Below are 18383 nucleotides of genomic sequence, written 5' to 3'. Positions count from 1 at the left end.
CAAACATCTGTCTTGGTATTTCAGTTAAGGCTTTCTTGTAACAGCAAACTTGACTGACCCATGAAAATGTATTGAAATTGTAATTATTTGGTAGCATCAGTAGCAGGGTTGAGATCTAGGAACTTGATGGGTAAAGTGGGCAAGAGCTTTTGGTAGTGTGGTTAAAATGTCTGAACAGAATCACTGTCTTGCCATAATCGGTTCAAGCCTAAATAAGGATAAATTTTATGGCTATGGTTGATGGTTGGCTCACTTTTATCTCAGTAATTGGTTCAAGACTAATGCTTTTATGTGAGGACTTTTTAAAGCTGGCTCAAAGGTCAATGGTTTCTGTTCCTGGAATCTTTCACCAGCAGTGGAAGATGGGAGGTCGCCATATTATGAAAAGAAAAGAAAAATATGGTTAAAGAGTTCGGTAATAAAACAGACTGAAACATTGCAACAATTGCATTATAATAGTAGAATTCAGTATAATTAAAGTTGTAATACAGTTCTTGTGACAGTTGCAATGATTCACATACTGACTTTCAAGAAAGATTAGGCTTTGATATCGTGCCAGACATCAGATATCCTAATTTCATACATATTTCATGAGGTTCTAATTGATTTCATAGTGGTTGGCGTTTTTTGTTTTTCAAAGTTGAGATATTTGATAGATACCAGTCTTTAATTTCTTTTATTAAGACTTTTGGTGCATTGCCCTTTTTTATTACCTTGATTGCAACATGGTATAAGATGTGTCATGTTTTTATTTAATTTGACATGATGAACATGTACATGCATTATTGAGCTCCAAATTCTTCTGATAATCCAGGAGTCCCTCTAAAACCCATGTTTTGGTGCCGTTTGACCCACTTTGTGTATGTCAGCTGACCTGGTTTTCAGAGATTATGAAAATGAATTTTATGTCCAGTCTCGGAATGCAAGCTTGCCATTTGTCAGTTTCTATACAGTGCACAGGAACAGCCATTAACATGCTTAGTTCTGTAACCTTGAAATGAGATTTCTCCGGTACTCGAGATTAACCGCAACATAATCAGTAGGTATAAATTTAGATTTCTTTACAATCGATAGTACTCAAAACTTCACAAATTTTTCAAATACGTCTTGATGTTTTCTATAAAAGGTAACACTTAATAAGATGAGCGTTGTTTTGTTGCCGTAAAAAGTTTCATAACATAATGATATTTGTAGAAAACATTTTTATACTGCCATCATGGACATTACGTTGAATGGTCATCATTTTGAAAGTCACATTTAATAGCTCTTCTGTTTTAAACAGCTGATCTCTGGATGATACAGTCTGGAAAGCTCAATCTGGATCATCTGTGTTCGATCCTGGGGTGAGGCATATGTTCTCCATGACCATTTGATGAAAGACTTGTGCCTAAAATCATTCATCCTCCACCTCTGATTCATATGGAGAAGTTGGCAATCACTTTCAGAGAACACAGAATCCAGGAACACCAAGTCTTGTTAAATTAACTGTCTCATGTTACATAACTGAAATTCTGTTGAAAAACGGCGTAAAATGGTAGAAAAAGGAAATGTACAAAAGGTGAGCCTGCCAAAAATTCATCCTAGGCATTTTGCATACTGTGTTAATTCCTAATAATTTCAAAATTGCATAATAGTAACAGTTTGTACAATATTTTGTACACTCGCATGCAATATCAGTGCTGTAGCGACTGAGTGATTTTGTAAAAGGATATGTGATTTTAAAGAGAGAAAAATATTCACGGCTCCGGTATTACATGTTAACCATAATAAAGATATGAACATCCAAATATGCCATAAATTAAATGGAAACCTTAAATTATTAACTATAGTTTTGTACAGACAAGTATGACAAATTATTGATCCCTACGCCAAAACGCTGATTAGATCTGTGTACTTTTAAGACAGATCCAGACAAGGGACTGCAGAAACATGTTTTAGGATATTGTAAGATGCACACATGCTAAAGCCCTTTTCTGTGCAAAAAACGAAACCTAACAAAAACTTTGTCAAAAATTGAAACTGTGTCTGAATTGTTATTGCTTTTCACTGTTTCATACCTTACCATGACCAGAATTGTTTTATTAGTTATTAATCCCCCGCTACGATTGGTGGGGGGTTATAGGAATGGTCTTCGTCTGTCCGTCCGTCCATCTTTCTGTCAGTAACATTTTGTGTCCGCTCTGTATCTCCTAAACCCCTTTAAGGATTTTTATCAAACTTAGTTCAAATGATCACCTCATCAAGACAATGTGCAAAACCATTGTGTCAGCCATGATGGCTCAAGGTCAAGGTCACAACTCAAGGTAAAATGTTTGAGCCTTCCATTTTGTGACCACTCTGTATCTCCTAAACCCCTTGAAAGATAATCATGAAACTTGGGTCAAATGATCATCAAGATGAGGTGCAGAACCCATGAGTCGGCCAGATGGCTCAAGGTCAAGGTCACAACTCAATGCCAAAGGTTTGAGCCTTCCATTTTGTGTCTGCTTTGTATCTCCTGAACCCCGTGAAGGAAAGTCATGAAACTTTGGTCAAATGACCACCTCATCAAGCTGATGTGCAGAACTTGTGAGTTAGCCATGTCGGCTCAAGATCAAGGTCACAGCATTGGGTCAAATGTTTGAGCCTTCCATTTTGTGTCTGCTCTGTATCTCCTAAACCCCTTGAAGGATTTTTCATGGAAGGATTTTCATGAAACTTTGGTCAATTTATCACCTCATCAAGACAATGGACCCAGTGTTTGAGCCTTCCATTTTGTGTCTGCTCTGTATCTCCTAAACCCTTGAAGGATTTTTCCTGGAAGGATTTTCATGAAACTTTGGTCAATTTATCACCTCATCAAGACAATGTGCAGAACTCACGGGTCAGCAAGGTTGGCTCAAGATCAAGGTCACAACTCAGGGTCAAAGATTTGAGCCTTCCATTTTATGTCTGCTCTGTATCTACTAAACAAACCCCTTGAAGGATTTTAATATGACTTAAGGTTACAGGAGGTGACAGAGGCTATTCGTACCAGACGCCTGAGGTGGTATGGCCATGTCATTCGTGCATCCTCATGCATCAACTCAATCTTGAGTATGTCCATATAGGGCTGTCATCGATAGAAACGATATCGATGTATCAACGATATTTTTTGGTCGATCGATTATCGATTCCCATTTTTAAAAATCGATATTTTACACAGAGAAAAAAAACTATCCAGATACACACTCAGACCCTCTAAAACAACTTTTCTGCCTGCAAAAATGCGCCCTAAGTAACGGAAATTGTCAATAAAGGTCATGTCTAAACTTGTCCCGTAGCAGTCTTTTCCAACTAGTCGGCACTACCTGTATGGGGAAATACATAAATACAAATAAAACATATGAAAACCATGCAATTAAACTAATAATAACATTAACAAGAAGGTATATAGCATGTACATGAACAAATAGGTTGTTACACTAGCTTAATAATCGATATATCGATGTATCGTCGATATCTGTCTTCTGATATATCAGTATCGTCGATATGACAAAGACCCAATCAATGACAGCCCTATGTCCATACCAAACTCCAAAGGACGTGGGAGACCTAAAAAGACCTGGTTGGAATGTGTCAAGCGGGACTTGAAGGCTTACAACCTTGACAGCTTTGACCCACATGACAGAGAAGCATGGAGACGTGGTGTTAAACAATCTAGCCACCTGCTGCCTACCCTAGTTACTGGGACACCCGCAGCAGTCGACAAATAAACACTGGATATGATGATGATGATTAAGTGTAATATTCCATTTATCAAGTCAATATTCAAAATTTACCCCTGCCAGCTAAAGGCCAAGGTCACAACTCGAATGTTTAATGGTTCCACCCGATACCATCAACCCTTTTACTATCTATAACAGTGGTGGAGATATAGCTGTCTTTCAGACTGCCTTGTTAAGCCCTGTGGAAGATTGATACAAATTTTCCTCAGTTACAATGCCGAAAGGACATCTATGATTGCCTTTAATCCGAAATGTCACCAAACAAGAAATATCATTGTCTTTTACCAGTATTGCTACTATTTGATATATTAATCTAAGGGCAGACGGGGGCAGTTCAGGTTGGTAACATCAAATCAATCTAAGGGCAGACAGGGGCAGTTCAGGTTGGTAACATCAAATCACCTTCCACTTGTCTCTGAGGTTTGATACGAAACCAAAATTTGTAGTCCTGTTTGGCGCCATATAACCTATACTGTGTTGGTGTGCCGTAAAACCCAAATAAAATAAATAAATTTGGCTGGCTTGTGGATTGGCCTGGTGCTTCTACACAAGTACCTGCCTATAATAATTCTCATAGTGGCACCTCGGGTCATCGCCCACCATAAAAAAAAGCTGGAATGTTGCCATATTATCTCATTTGTGTTCAAGGTGTCATTGTTTTTTTTTTTTACTTTGAAATAAAAGCAAAAATACTTCTTTGCTGATGACATACTTTATAAGAAGTTGAAAAATCATTTCTTTTCATCTATTTCCTGTGAGCATATGTTTTATTTCTTTTAACTGAAAGATTACATGACTTGTTATCACACAGTGAAATTGATTTTAGGTTGAAATGTTGAAATTGAAGACTTTCAGCTGTTGTCTAGATTCGTTTACTTAGTCGCTGTTCAAACATTTTGTCATGTTATGAAAATATGACAGACTATTGTACACTGTATTTACATGAAAGGACGCTATGTTTTGATTACTCAAACAGTTTTATTTTGCTGCATCAGGTTTCTTATGGGAACATTAATTTTGATGCAGTTGTGTTGTTTGTCGAGCGATAAAATCTTATTTGCACTTGCCGTTTTTGCGAAGAACTATTTTCTTATCTGTGTAATGGTTATATTGTGAAATATCACTTGTCCGTTTTGGCTCTGACACAAGCTGGGCAAGCCAGACAGTTGGTGTTTTCACCCCTGTTTTCTTGTAATTTAAAATAACATAACTTTGTGCAGAATAGAAAACGATATTATGCATGCACATAAACACAACTGCTTTGTCAGGCCAATAATTTGATGCATTCAGATGTTGAATATATTCAACTATAAAGGGATGCAGCTCCGTCTAAAAATTAAATAATTTTATTAATGCATATTGAAGTCCTCAAATATAGACAGATTAAAGGAGTAGATTTATGAACAGGGGACAAGTCATTGATTAAACTTACTGTCTTGTATGGTGACCTAATATGGCAGCAGATAACAAAATGTAAACACTTAGATAAATCATGTTTGTTTGTGTCATACAAGTTCTTAATTTATGATAATAATCTATGTGGATCAGTAACTCGCAGGTGTGTTGGATGTGGAGTTTTACAGTAAGCTTGCGAACTGAAGCCTAGATAGTCCGAGGGTTAACCCTTACCCTGCTAAATTTCTATAATGAACTTGTCCATCTTTCAGTTTGGACAGTACCATAAGGGGTGCTTACCAAAAAGATTCTAACTGAATGGGGAACAGTGCAGATCTTGATCAGATTGCACAAATGTGCAGGTTGATAATGATCTACACTGGTGGCAAAGGCAGAAACAATCGTGTCCAGCGTGGTAAGGGTTAATGACATAATATCCTACAGAAAATTTTCTAAAACTTTGCTTGGATATTCTTTGATATATATAATGAAATGAAATAATTACTCTTTGAATACTTATCAATGATTTCATTGCGAGTAATGACCGATTTTGTATGCCTGAGACAAAGTTAGGTAGTTACTATTTTTCAGCATTTCATTTGATAAAACCTCACTTATTAAGCAACTCATATGTGGCAATTAACAGTCACATTGTTTATTACATCTATAAATATTTATTGATCAAAAAAATTAAAAAAAAATCAATTCACTGTGTTCTGCTAAATTATCAACGTAAACAGAAGTTTCTAATACAAAAATGAGTGTGCGAAATAGTGCACACTGGCAACTCCTGGATATGTCTTAACCTTCAGCCTGCTGGCTGTAAGTGATTTCTGCCTTTGTGACCAGTGCAGACCAAGATCGGCTGATCATGGTCTGCACAAATGAGTCTGTTAAACTTGAGTATGGAGACCGGACTATGTTTGGAGCATTTCAAGGAGCCGATCAGATGCATGTTTTAAGACCGATCTGAGACTGCAATTTGCTATTGGTCAGTTTTAAGTCTTGGTTTAGGATTAGCCAGTCAGATGCTTTTGTTGAGACTGGTCGCAAAAACGCAGCGTTGAACACAGAATCAACAATTCAGACTGCTCTCCAGTTTAATAAAGATGGAACCCTTGCTGTACTTGTATAAAGGAATTTGTAAAACTGCAATAAAACTAACAACCTTCAGGTTAAACGTTACGTTACGATTAACAAAAATTTTGCAGATTGAGAGTCAGTAAACTTAGCTTAACCGCAATCCACCCACTTTAATATGTTTACATTACACAAACTTGTAAAAGGAAGATGATACATTACATAGGTATTATAAAGATAGTCTTATTTAACTATGACAAAGAAATAAAATATGAGACTTCTGATATACCATTGGCTACTGTTTATGTTTAACCCTCATCATACTGGACACAACTACCTTTGAAGCCCGCCCGCTTAGCTCAGTAGGTAAGAGCGTTGGTCTACGGATCGTGGGGTCGCGAGTTCGATCCTCGGGCGGGGCGTATGTTCTCTGTGACTATTTGATAAACGACATTGTGTCTGAAATCATTAGTCCTCCACCTCTGATAATTCATGTGGGGAAGTTGGCAGTTACTTGCGGAGAACAGGTTTATACTGGTACAGAACCCAGGAACACTGGTTACGTTAACTGCCCGCCGTTACATGACTGAAATACTGTTGAAAAATGGCGTTAAACCCAAAACAAATAGACAAAAAACAACTACCTTTGCTACCAGTGTAGATCATGATCAGCTTGCACATCCATGTGCAGTCTGATCAAGATCTGCACTGTTCACCATTTAGTTAGTATCATTTTGGTAAGCACCCCCTTTTGACAGTTAATTGTACTGTCCAAACTGAAAGATGGACAAGTTCATTATAGAAATTTAGCAGGGTAGGGGTTAAGTAGTTTCAAGCAAATGGAAGAAATATAAAGAAATGAAAACAGCGAGAAAATGATCATTGTGCTGTTCATTTCTGACAATTTGAGAATTGTTTGAACATGTGCCTCTACTTAATTGGAAGATTTAAATTGGCCATTTTCTCATGTAATTATTTGCATGTTACAAGCTGAAAGATGATGAAGTGGTTCAATGTGAATGCCTGCATGTAGAAGAGATGGTTGTTCCTTAACTGTAGAAGATGGAAAGTTGTACTGTAGACCTACATTGTGTGGCAGTTCCTATAATTTTTTTATTTTTTTTTAATTAAAAAAAAAAATTAAATCCTCAAATCATTTCTGTTTTATTTTCAGGCTCATTAGGAAAAACAGGAGTAACAGTCAGTCGGGACATAACAGTAAAGCCGACTCCAGACACACTAAAGGATCCAGCTGATAGGGTAGATGTCACACTGGACTGTACAGGTAGCAGGTCTGATCTCAGTTACTACATTAAAAACAGGTAAGTTTGTCAAGTGTCGGATAAAATCTAAAATCTTATAGCTCATTTTAATGTAGATGAGCATTTTTCTCCATGAATAAAGTTTAGCCAAAGTAATCCTCTGTAAAAATGAGCTGGGTGGAGTATTCTGCTAGGATATGAATTTTACTGAGTTTGAGCCTGCATTCATCATTGTTCTGACCATTTTTACAAAATTTCAGTTGTTCCATAATAATGGCGATTTCAGTTGTCTTCTTTTCCAGTTCAGTGTATATACATAATTATATTATTTTACATGCATACAATATCATGAACTGTTGTAAGGGAGGATACTCTTGTAAAAATGTAATTTTAGTTTCTTCAAGAGTTAACCCTTACCCTGCTAAATTTCTTAAATGAACTTGTCCATCTTTCAATTTGGACAGTACCATTACTGTTAAAAGGTGTGCATACCAAAAAGATACTGACTGAATGGCTTATTGGACTTTATTCAGGGAATAGATGGATGGTCTTTACATCCCAAGCCAACATTCTTAAATCTCTTCTGACACTGCTGGTCAGAATTACATCAAACTTGCTCAGTAGCATTCTGGCATGCACCTTTCTCAAGTTTGTTTGGACCAGCAATTTAGATAACAGTGGGTGAAATAATTTAACATATACAACCTGTTTCAGGATTCAGAATAGTTATTCTTAACATTGAACTAAGAAATGATGCAAAAATTGGTGAAAGCACTATGATTATTTTACTATGTATATTTTTAATCTTTGAAATCATTGAAAACAACAGAATCCAGTGGGATTTCATCGACAACAAGGGTAAAACGCACAAGGTTACGGAGTCCTTCTATCAGGCACCAAATTCAGAGTATGCCACTAAACATTTTGGAAGTGGACATCTCGCCTTTAAATACAGCCAGACATCAGCAACAGATCCATTCGTGTTCGCACTTTCATTGAAGGGTATGTGGCGTGATCCTTTCCACGAACGCCATTCTTCTGGAGCAACACATTTTTTTCATACTTAAATTGTTGCTATGAAAACTTATAACCCATCTTATGTAACCATGGAGTGATTGTAGTGATTAGCTGAAACCATTAGCTGTTTTTCTGTCTTTCAGTATAAATGTCTTGTATATATCTGCATTAACATCAAGGTTGATTTGTCGTTTTGTCCTTAATCAGAAAAAAAAATATAACCAAAAAAAAAGCACTAACATAACTTCATCTTCAGCCTTATTGTGACAATCTTGTCATATTTCTTTAATTTTTTTACATTTTTTTACTTTTAAAGTTCTTGCCTCCTCAGTTTGTTCAGGTTTGACAAAGACAGATCAGTCTCATTGATGGTAATTAGTGCCTCTCAAAAAAGCAGTTCTGTAGAATTTTATGCTTTACTTTTCTGGTAAAAAACCCCAATAAATTCTCAACTAAATATTGTAAGTTCATTATTATTCCAAGCTTTAATTATGTCTTCCATCACACAGTGGTGTGGGAGATATATTGATTTACTCCAGTCTGTCTGTCTGTCTGTCTGTCTGTCACAAAGTTTGTCAGCACTGTAAGTCGAGCAATTCTCATCCAATCTTCACCAAACTTGAACAAAATGTGTTTGCCAATAAGTGCTCAGCAACTAGCCAAATCAGTCCAGGCACTTCAGAATTATGGCCCTTGAATTACCAAAAAACGCTCTGATTTCTTGCGCATTTTTGACCTCAAAACGTTGCCTATACTACTTTTTATGCCCCTGGCATCTACTGATGCGTGATACATATAGTGATTATCCTGTCCATCTGTCTGTTCGTCTGTCCGTCCGTATGAGGTTAACCAAATGGGACCGTTTCGTCTAGCATCAATACCCCTAACTAGAATGACTTGATACTAATGCAGATGTAACCTGTGACCATTCCTCATTTTTAGACATCACCTGACCTCAGTTTGACCTTAACTTTGAACTTGACCTCGTTTTGGACTTGGGTTGCTTTGTATCGACAAGGATGCCACCAGGGGGCATCAAGCGTTTATTGAACGCAGCTCCTTGTTAAAAGTAGTATAGGGGTCCTTTTGGTGTCAGAAATGCGCATGCACGTGTGCTCTTAAGTAAACGGTATATAAAGACTGACTTACAGATGATAAGGCAGTTGTGGGAGACATGCACTTTTCTCAAAAGCATCTCTAGTCTGTAAATGAAATCCCCAAAAAGCCAATGGCAACTTTCTGTATAAGGTTAGAAAAAATGTTTTTTTTTTAATTCTCATTTTGAAGTTTGGGGGATAAAAATGAGGAAGTTGAGTTCTTTTTATGCCCCCGAAGGGAGGCATATAGTTTTTGAACCGTCTGTCTGTCTGTCGGTCTGTCCGCAATTTTCGTGTCCGGTCCATATCTTTGTCATCGATGGATGGATTTTCAAATAACTTGGCATGAATGTGTACCACAGTAAGACGACGTGCATTGCGCAAGACCCAGGTCCGTAGCTCAAAGGTCAAGGTCACACTTAGACGTTAAAGGATAGTGCATTGATGGGCGTGTCCGGTCCATATCTTTGTCATCGATGGATGGATTTTCAAATAACTTGGCATGAATGTGTACCACAGTAAGACGACGTGCAGTGGGCAAGACCCAGGTCCGTAGCTCAAAGGTCAAGGTCACACTTAGACGTTAAAGGATAGTGCATTGATGGGCGTGTCCGGTCCATATCTTTGTCATCGATGGATGGATTTTCAAATAACTTGGCATGAATGTGTACCACAATAAGACGATGTGTCACACGCAAGACCCAGGTCCGTAGCTCAAAGGTCAAGGTCACACTTAGACGTTAAAGATAATTTTTCATGATAGTGCATTGATGGGCATGTCCGGTCCATATCTTTGTCATTCATGCATGGATTTTAAAATAACTATGCATGAATGTGTGACACAGTAAGAAGATGTGTCGCGCGCAAGACCCAGGTCCGTAGGTCAAAGGTCCTAAACATTTAACATCGGCCATAACTATTCATTCAAAGTGCCATCGGGGGCATGTGTCATCCTACGGAGACAGCTCTTGTTTATTCTAGAAGTAAGGGAAACTTAAGGTCAAAACTTGCTTAAATTTTGATAAAGATAAAAATCATTGTACTATACTGATAGTATTAATTTATGATCTTGTGTTTTTGGCTTGCCTTCATATTTAATATTTTTATGCCCCCGAAGGGAGGCATATTAGTTTTCAACTGTCCGTCCGTTCGTTAGTCCGTTAGTTAGTTTGTTCGTTCGTTCGTCACAACGTTAACTTTTTGCATGAAGGCACTTTACTCGCGAACCATTGCACCCAGGACCTTCAAACTTCACATGCTGACAGTACTTATTGAGTATATCACCCCTACTGACTTTGGGGTCACCAGGTCAAAGGTCAAGGTCACATGGGCCAACGTTAACTTTTTGCATGAAGGTCTTTTACTTATGAACCACTTCACCCAGGACCTTCAAACTTCACATGCTGATAGTACTTATTGAGTACACCACCCCTACTGACTTTGGGGTCACCAGGTCAAAGGTCAAGGTCACAGGGGCCAACGTTAACTTTTTGCATGAAGGCACTTTACTCGCGAACCACTGCACCCAGGACCTTTAAATTTCACATGCTTATAGTACCTATTGAGTACACCACCCCTACTGACTTTGGGGTCACCAGGTCAAAGGTCAAAGTCACAGGGGCCAGCGTTAACTTTTTGCATGAAGGCACTTTACTCGCGAACCACTTCACCCAGGACCTTCAAACTTTACTTGCTGATAGTACTTTATGAGTACACCACCCCTACTGACTTTGGGGTCACCAGGTCAAAGGTCAAGGTCACAGGGGCCAACGTTAACTTTTTGCATGAAGGCACTTTACATGCGAACCACTTCACCCAGGACCTTCAAACTTCACATGCTGATAGTACTTATTGAGTACACCACCCCTACTGACTTTGGGGTCACCAGGTCAAAGGTCAAGGTGCTGCGGGGGCATTTGTCACCATTAGTGACAGCTCTTGTTCAATGATGTAATAATTCATAAGAACATATTTTTAGAGGCACTAATTGTTTCTACGTATGAAAAGATACTGCTGCTGCATCGCTGCTATTGTAATAGCATACATACAGTTGCTTTATCACAGCATTATATACATGCAAAATTATTGCAAACATGTGCAGTTTTCTTAGACTTTGACGAAGTTAACTTCTCTATACGAAGTGTATCGAGGGCTGTCCTACTCGCTCCTGTGACTGCACCCTCATTTGCACCTCTGTTTTGATGCACTTTCACTTTATCTTTGTAAATTTATACGAGATGGATATGCTTCAAATTTAAAACAATTATTCGTTCTCGTCACTCACATCATATTATACAAGGTCAATACTCTAATATTACATGAATTATACCCCCTTTTTACTAAAGTCACTATCACTGAATGAATTTGGTTCAAACTAAATGTAGTTGTTCCATATCATCTCAACATCATGAGACACAAAGTTATGAACTATGGAACCAATCTTTCTTGAATTTTACTTAAATTTTATGCACTATCACTCTTTCTCTGTTTTACGTGCTAAAATAGTTACACAGGTATATCAATGCTGACATCACATGGCATAAGTCTGTAACTCGAGGTCAAATATTTCATAAATTATGCCCCCTTTTGACATTGAATTTCAAATTATAGTGTTGTTGCACTGCCACTCTATTTTAGTATTACTAAATCGATTTCATTCAAACTTAAAATAGTTTTTCCATATCGTCATCCATTTGAAACAAGGTGCATTACTGTAGCAGAAATATTCATTAAATTAAGTCTGGTTAATGTCTTGATTCACTCTTATGTTTCCTTAGATATTACCTGTTTGCCTTCTTAGCATCAAAATAGTCTAGTGCTCTGTCTCCTGACAGCTCTTGTTAAACATCAAATTATTGTACCCGTCACACCTTGCATTAATATTTTCTAACTTATCCATTTCACATTCACGTAATGTTTCTTGTGCTTGAGATTATCATGTCAGATTTGAAATAGGCTATAATATAGTGTACAAAATTTTAACAAAAAGGGAGACAACTGTATTGATTTAGAAATGCTTCAGGGATCAGCTTACACATTAACATTTTTAGCTTAAAAAGGTTATGGGTTTATTGATCTTACCTTGTCAAAGAGCAGTAAAGCAAACGAAAATGGTCCAGGCTGATCGGTTTCTCTATCTAAATACTTATACCAGTTATTAGCATTGAGCCTTGCCAGAGACTTATAGGGCTAGCTGCCAGTAGTTTAGTTACTCGAGTAACCATTCATGGATGCATACCCTATGTCCAGTAGATAGACGTTTATTCCAAGACAAGAAATATTTTGTGGAGAATTTATTGTTTTGGAGAGTGGGTTTTTTAGTGAAAGCATATGGGTATAGTTTAAAAAATAGACACAACTTTTGGCTAGACCTATAGACTCTTAATCAGATGTAGATGTTTAGTGGTATCCATTTTAATTAACCCTTTCCCACATGGATACGTTTATCACCGTATCTATCGATTACCGAACAGAAACGTATTGACCCGAGTCTATCGGTTCCCCGATAGAAACGTATTATACCGATTAACGGCCATTTGAACAGAATCGTTTTATCCCGTGTCTCATAATCAATCGCTTTATTTTCGTTCTTTTCCTAAAGAAACAAATTCCGGATGTTTACTAACTCAAAATATGGGATTTCGTCATCATTATTTACGTACAAGATCATGTGGTTACTATTTAAATTTATCGAGTACTTTGCAAAGAAAGACACCGGGGTTTTTTCCTACATGCGCACGACGCTACGTCATGGAAAATTACTGCGAAAACTGCTTGCAACTGGCCGGTTCGCGGGCTTTCCTCGTTCTAAAAATAACAACCATTTAACATCAAAGTATTTTTAAATGTGTTAGGTCATGAAGGTCACGCGTGATACATGCGAATTTCCCCTAAACAACAATTTGTGTATACGATGGCTTGGAATTTATGGCCTTACATAACGGGAAGTGTTAATCAAAACAGAAGGACCGCGGCTTTCAAATATTTTATGACACCCCAAGAGTTAATTGCTGCGGAAGTCACCCGTGATGTACCGACGTTTGATCATCAAAATATTACGTAATATTATCTTAAAATTTTTAATTTTTAGCACAAGAATACTGTAGTCGGTTACGACTCTCGATCTCGGCGATCTTTTTGCACTTTCAGAAATTTTATGATCCGTTATTTTTGTAGTGTTATTCAGTTTGATGGTTGTTTTTTTATATAAATACTTACCGATTCCGATTCGGAAGATAAGTCTATTAACTATAAATCAAACTTTCAAACATCAAAATGAAATTGTATATGAATTTCAATGTGAAAGTAGATTCTAATCCAAAACAGAATTTTATGCCTAAAAATATATATTCCCGTACTTTAACACTTTATATCTTCGAAACTCAAAGAGAAACTACAATAAATTTTGTATCATCGGAAAGAGAATTTAAATTGCTACAAACTTTATATTGACAAAAATAATGTCAAACTTACAGAAAATATTAAAATAATGACATTTTTAACATAAGTGTGTGTAATCACAAAATAATGCTAACACCTCTGTTCAGATAAGACAGTCACCTTTATCAGCCATATACCGATTATTGATTATTGATTATCACTTATCAGTGTTATGTAAAAGAGGTTACTTTGGCTTCTGTTCTGTGTGGTAAAGGGATAAAAGAAGGGTACCAGTACCAAACAATAAAAAAAATCCCTTTTGTAGATGTTTTTTTTAGCTGTAAATGCTAGACATGAAGTGATTATAGGGTGATTTTCAAGGACCCTTGTGACCGAATCACTTGCTTCAACCCTGTTAAGTTTGAGCATTGCTCAGAATATCATATATAAGAAAGCGATCCAGCTTGTTTATGGAAGGGCAATAGTTCCTTCATACCTGAAATAATTCCCAGAAGGGCACCTTGCTTCTCCCTCCATCATTAAACTTGGAAAGTTGCCATTATGACTTAAGTTCCACCATTTTGGCATTAAAACTGAAATAAAGTGAATTTCACTGCTGTAACTGCTCTTTCAGGGTTTTTTTTGAATAGGGTATAATATTTAGGTAAATGGGGTTTAATGTTGGAGCTTTTCATGTTTGTGTTTTACTATTGTATTTTGCTCTATATATACACTGTTCAGCATGTAAGGAATCTTCTGTTGTCTATAAATTATATATATCCAAAATGGCCGTCTTACCAGTTTATCCAGTCAGATGATAAAGTATTGCTGCAGCTTGCATAATAATCTCAGACCATTTATCTGCGCCAACATTTTTTCTCCCCTAGTTCTTTAACAAGTTTTTTGCAGGCTTTTTAACAATTTAAAATCAGTTCTTTGCCATAATCGTTCATTTTCATCAGCGTCATCACCATTATCGTCAACATCACTTTCAAAATCACTTCTGTTGGTCAAAAAAAGGTGTCATTTTATTAGCAAGGAGTACATTTGAGGAGGTGTATGAAATTTTTGTATGAAAATCTGAAGCCTAGAGGTTCAGAAGGAGATACTTAGCTAGCTACCTTTTATGTCCAAAGTTTGGACCTGTTTATGATTTTCACAAGCAGGGTTGCAGGGTTTTGGATCGTGTCTTTAAAAATGTATAAAAGAGCTGTCATGAACTTCAAAAATTTTCAGGTGGAGCATTCAGTTTGAGCCCCTATTTGGTGCTGCGTGTTTAAGTGGGTTTAAAAATACGAACCCTGTACATTTAGAAGTTGCATGCAAATGACTTTGTAAAAAAAGAACTGTTTCCTATCTTACTTTCTGTGTTTATTTCACAGAGATCTATAACAGTATCTCCAGATTAAATTAGTATATGGGAGCTGCCTGTCCATCCATCCATTGTGTCTGTCCATATCTTCTTTACCGGAAGGAGGATTTTCATAAAACCAGCAATACTTGTGTATATTACCAAGATGATGTACAGAGCACATAACTCAGGTTATAAGGTTTAAGGTCAGGATTGCTCTTGGTGGTCAGAGGTCAAATAGCTTAGCTTTGTGTCCCTCCATATCTTCTAAACTTCTGGGGGAAAAATTCATAAAGTTCACCTCACCAAGATCACTTGCAGAGTGCACAACCTAGGTCACTAGGTCCAAGATCAACGTCACACTTGAGGTCAAAACTTTGTGCAGCTCCATATCTTTACTGTCTGGAAGATTCCATAAAACTAGCATAGTTGTTAACCTCATCAAGATGATATTTAGAAGGCCCAGTCCAGGTCATTAGGTCCAAGGTCAAGGTCACACTTTCGATATCAGAGATTAGATAGGTTAACTTCCTGTTTGCTCTATATTGTCTAAACTGCATGGAAGATTTTTATGATACTAAATCAGTTGTTAAGCTTACAAAGAACACTTGGTCCAAGGTCAAGGTCAAACTTCATGTCAGAGTTTAAATAGCTTAAATTCAGGTCAGATCTGCTGTGAAGATCTTCATAAAACTACTGACTTCAGTTATTTTACTGCATCAAGACAGCTTTCAAAGCGTGCAGTCATTTTGAATTGTATTGTTTTGTTTGTGCTAGATATATATTGAAATATATATTATTATTCATTTGAGTTTATTTGTTTTTCAGCTAGATAACTGATATGTATTAAAATAAAGTTTTTAGTATCTTTTCAGAAGGAGCTAGTTAGAGATTTATTTTCATTTGTGAATGAAAACAAAAACACTTAATAAGTCCTGCCCCAACAGGGAATATATATGCTACAGTACATACAATAATTTAAAGGCCTTGCAAGCCATCGTGCAGAAAGTGGTTATCTGCTTTCTTAAGTCAATGTAGTTACTCACTTGTTGCGCTGCAAATCATCATGCAGAAAGTGGTTATCTGCTTCCTTATGTCAGTGTAGTTACTCACTTGTTGCGCTGCAAATCATCATGCAGAAAGTGGTTATCTGCTTTCTTATATCAATGTAGTTACTCACTTGTTGCGCTGCAAATCATCATGCAGAAAGTGGTTAACTGCTTTCTTATATCAATGTAGTTACTTACTTGTTGCGCTGCAAATCATCATGCAGAGTGACTATCTGCTTTCTTATGTCAGTGTAGTCACTCACTTGTTGCACTGAGCTGATGAATTATTATATGTTTGCTGGATTACATATCAGTCACATACAGTAACTGAGAAAAAATTTCGGAACAATCAGGGTACTGGTAGCAGAAACAGAAATTACTTAGTTTGGCCTAAAGGCTTGAAAATTTTAGTTTTTGATTCTAAATTTAAATATTGCAGTGTGTGTTGGTCTAGAATTCTGCCAGGTGGTGAAGTTATTCCGATGTCAAGAAATTTTTACCCAGCCACTGATTACATGAAGCAAAAATTTGAAATAGACTTTAAATACACCGTAGAGTATGGTCCATTGACTAGTGGTGGATACAATTTTGCTTTGAATATTATAGGTTTGAAGTTTAAAATCCATAGAATTGTTTTGATTGGCTGCAGAGTTTTATACTAATATTGTCTAATACTGACCTGGTGACATTTGGAAAGGCCTGGTCATTTTCACATATAAAGAGTAGTGTCACAGTACTTTGATTCAAAGCACAATGTCTATGATGCAGTTACACTTGCATAGTTACAAACAATTAAACCACATTGATTTTGTTTTTTCTTGTTGAAACATAAATATCATACTTGTAATTTATTTCAAATGCTAGGGATACACTGCTTTATTTATTTTTATTTTTTCAGTCACAACTGTCTGATTCTATTTCTTTATCTCATCCGGTAATCCTCCTTATCTCACCTGATCACTTCAATGTCTCAACCTGTATTCCTCTTTAACAGCAACTTGAAAACATCAGAATCTCAACTTGCTTACTACTTTATTTCAACATCTCAACTTGTTTACTGCTTTGTCTCAACTTGTTTTCTGCAATATTCAACTTTTATAACTTTTTATCTCAATCAACAAACTTAAGGTATTAGGCCCATAATAGAGTACCTCCTTTTTGAAGAGTATTCAATTCCTACCATAAACCTACTTTGACAGCAATTTTCAGGGGGGCGTAGGTTCAAGCCTTGGGACCAAATTTTTTTCCTTGTTTTCCTTTTTTTCTAGTAAGTTTTTACTTCTTTCAAGCACAGGCACGGGTCCAGTGTAGATTTTTTTTGTTTGATATGATTTTTTTCACACAAATATACTTTATATATGTTAGTCAAATGAAAAAAAAATCGATGACAAAAAATCCGGTCACAATATCATAAACATGGAAAAGGTGAGCTATGCGAGCGTAATGCTATGGGAAGCTACTCGGCAAACTTGTGGAACATTTCAAAATCGAAGTTTATACACTTGCAGCCGCTACCTGCATGATTGCACCTTCGAAACATTTAAAGCCTTCCATAAATACTAAACTGATCCCATAAATTGCTTTGAAATACACAGTACAAGTCCCTAGGAGCGAAATATTTCAAATATCCCCGACGATTTCAGCTGCCAAACGAAGTGATAAAAACCAGGAACACGTCCACTATCCGGAATGAAATCACCGGGGATAACTGAAATATTTCGCTCGTAGAGACTTGTTCTGTGTTTTTCAAAGCAATTTGTGGGGTCAGTTTAGTATTTATGGAAGGCTTTAAATGTTTCGAAGGTGCAATCATGCAGGTAGCGGCTGCATTTTAGTGTATAAACATTGATTTTGAAATGTTCCACAAGTTTGCCGAGTAGCTTTCCATAGCGTTACGCTCGCGTAGTCCACCTTTTCAATGTATATGATACTGTGACCGGATTTTTTGTCATCAATTTTTTTTTTCATTTGACTAACATATAAAAGGTTAATTGTGTGAAAAAAAA

The 18383-nt window shown here is 36.7% G+C and overlaps 1 protein-coding gene across 6 annotated transcripts in view; it reads left to right on the top strand.

Annotated features, from left to right (window-relative positions):
• LOC123531629 (uncharacterized) overlaps positions 1-18383 on the top strand; it is a 100532-nt gene that overhangs the window by 38137 nt on the left and 44012 nt on the right. For 4 of the 6 annotated variants that reach the window (XM_045312759.2, XM_045312757.2, XM_045312756.2 and 1 more), the window contains exon 2: positions 7396-7543. In XM_045312759.2, the coding sequence (XP_045168694.1) occupies positions 7396-7543 (148 nt within the window). Of the gene's footprint in view, positions 1-7395; positions 7544-8312; positions 8486-16816; positions 16984-18383 lie in introns of all 6 variants that reach the window. The other 2 variants (XM_045312755.2, XM_045312754.2) reach the window with 2 other exon arrangements.

This window comes from Mercenaria mercenaria, chromosome 11 (genome assembly GCF_021730395.1).
Source record: "Mercenaria mercenaria strain notata chromosome 11, MADL_Memer_1, whole genome shotgun sequence".
NCBI classification, from domain to species: Eukaryota; Metazoa; Mollusca; class Bivalvia; order Venerida; family Veneridae; genus Mercenaria; species Mercenaria mercenaria.
This window is presented reverse-complemented; position numbering and strand designations above follow the sequence as displayed.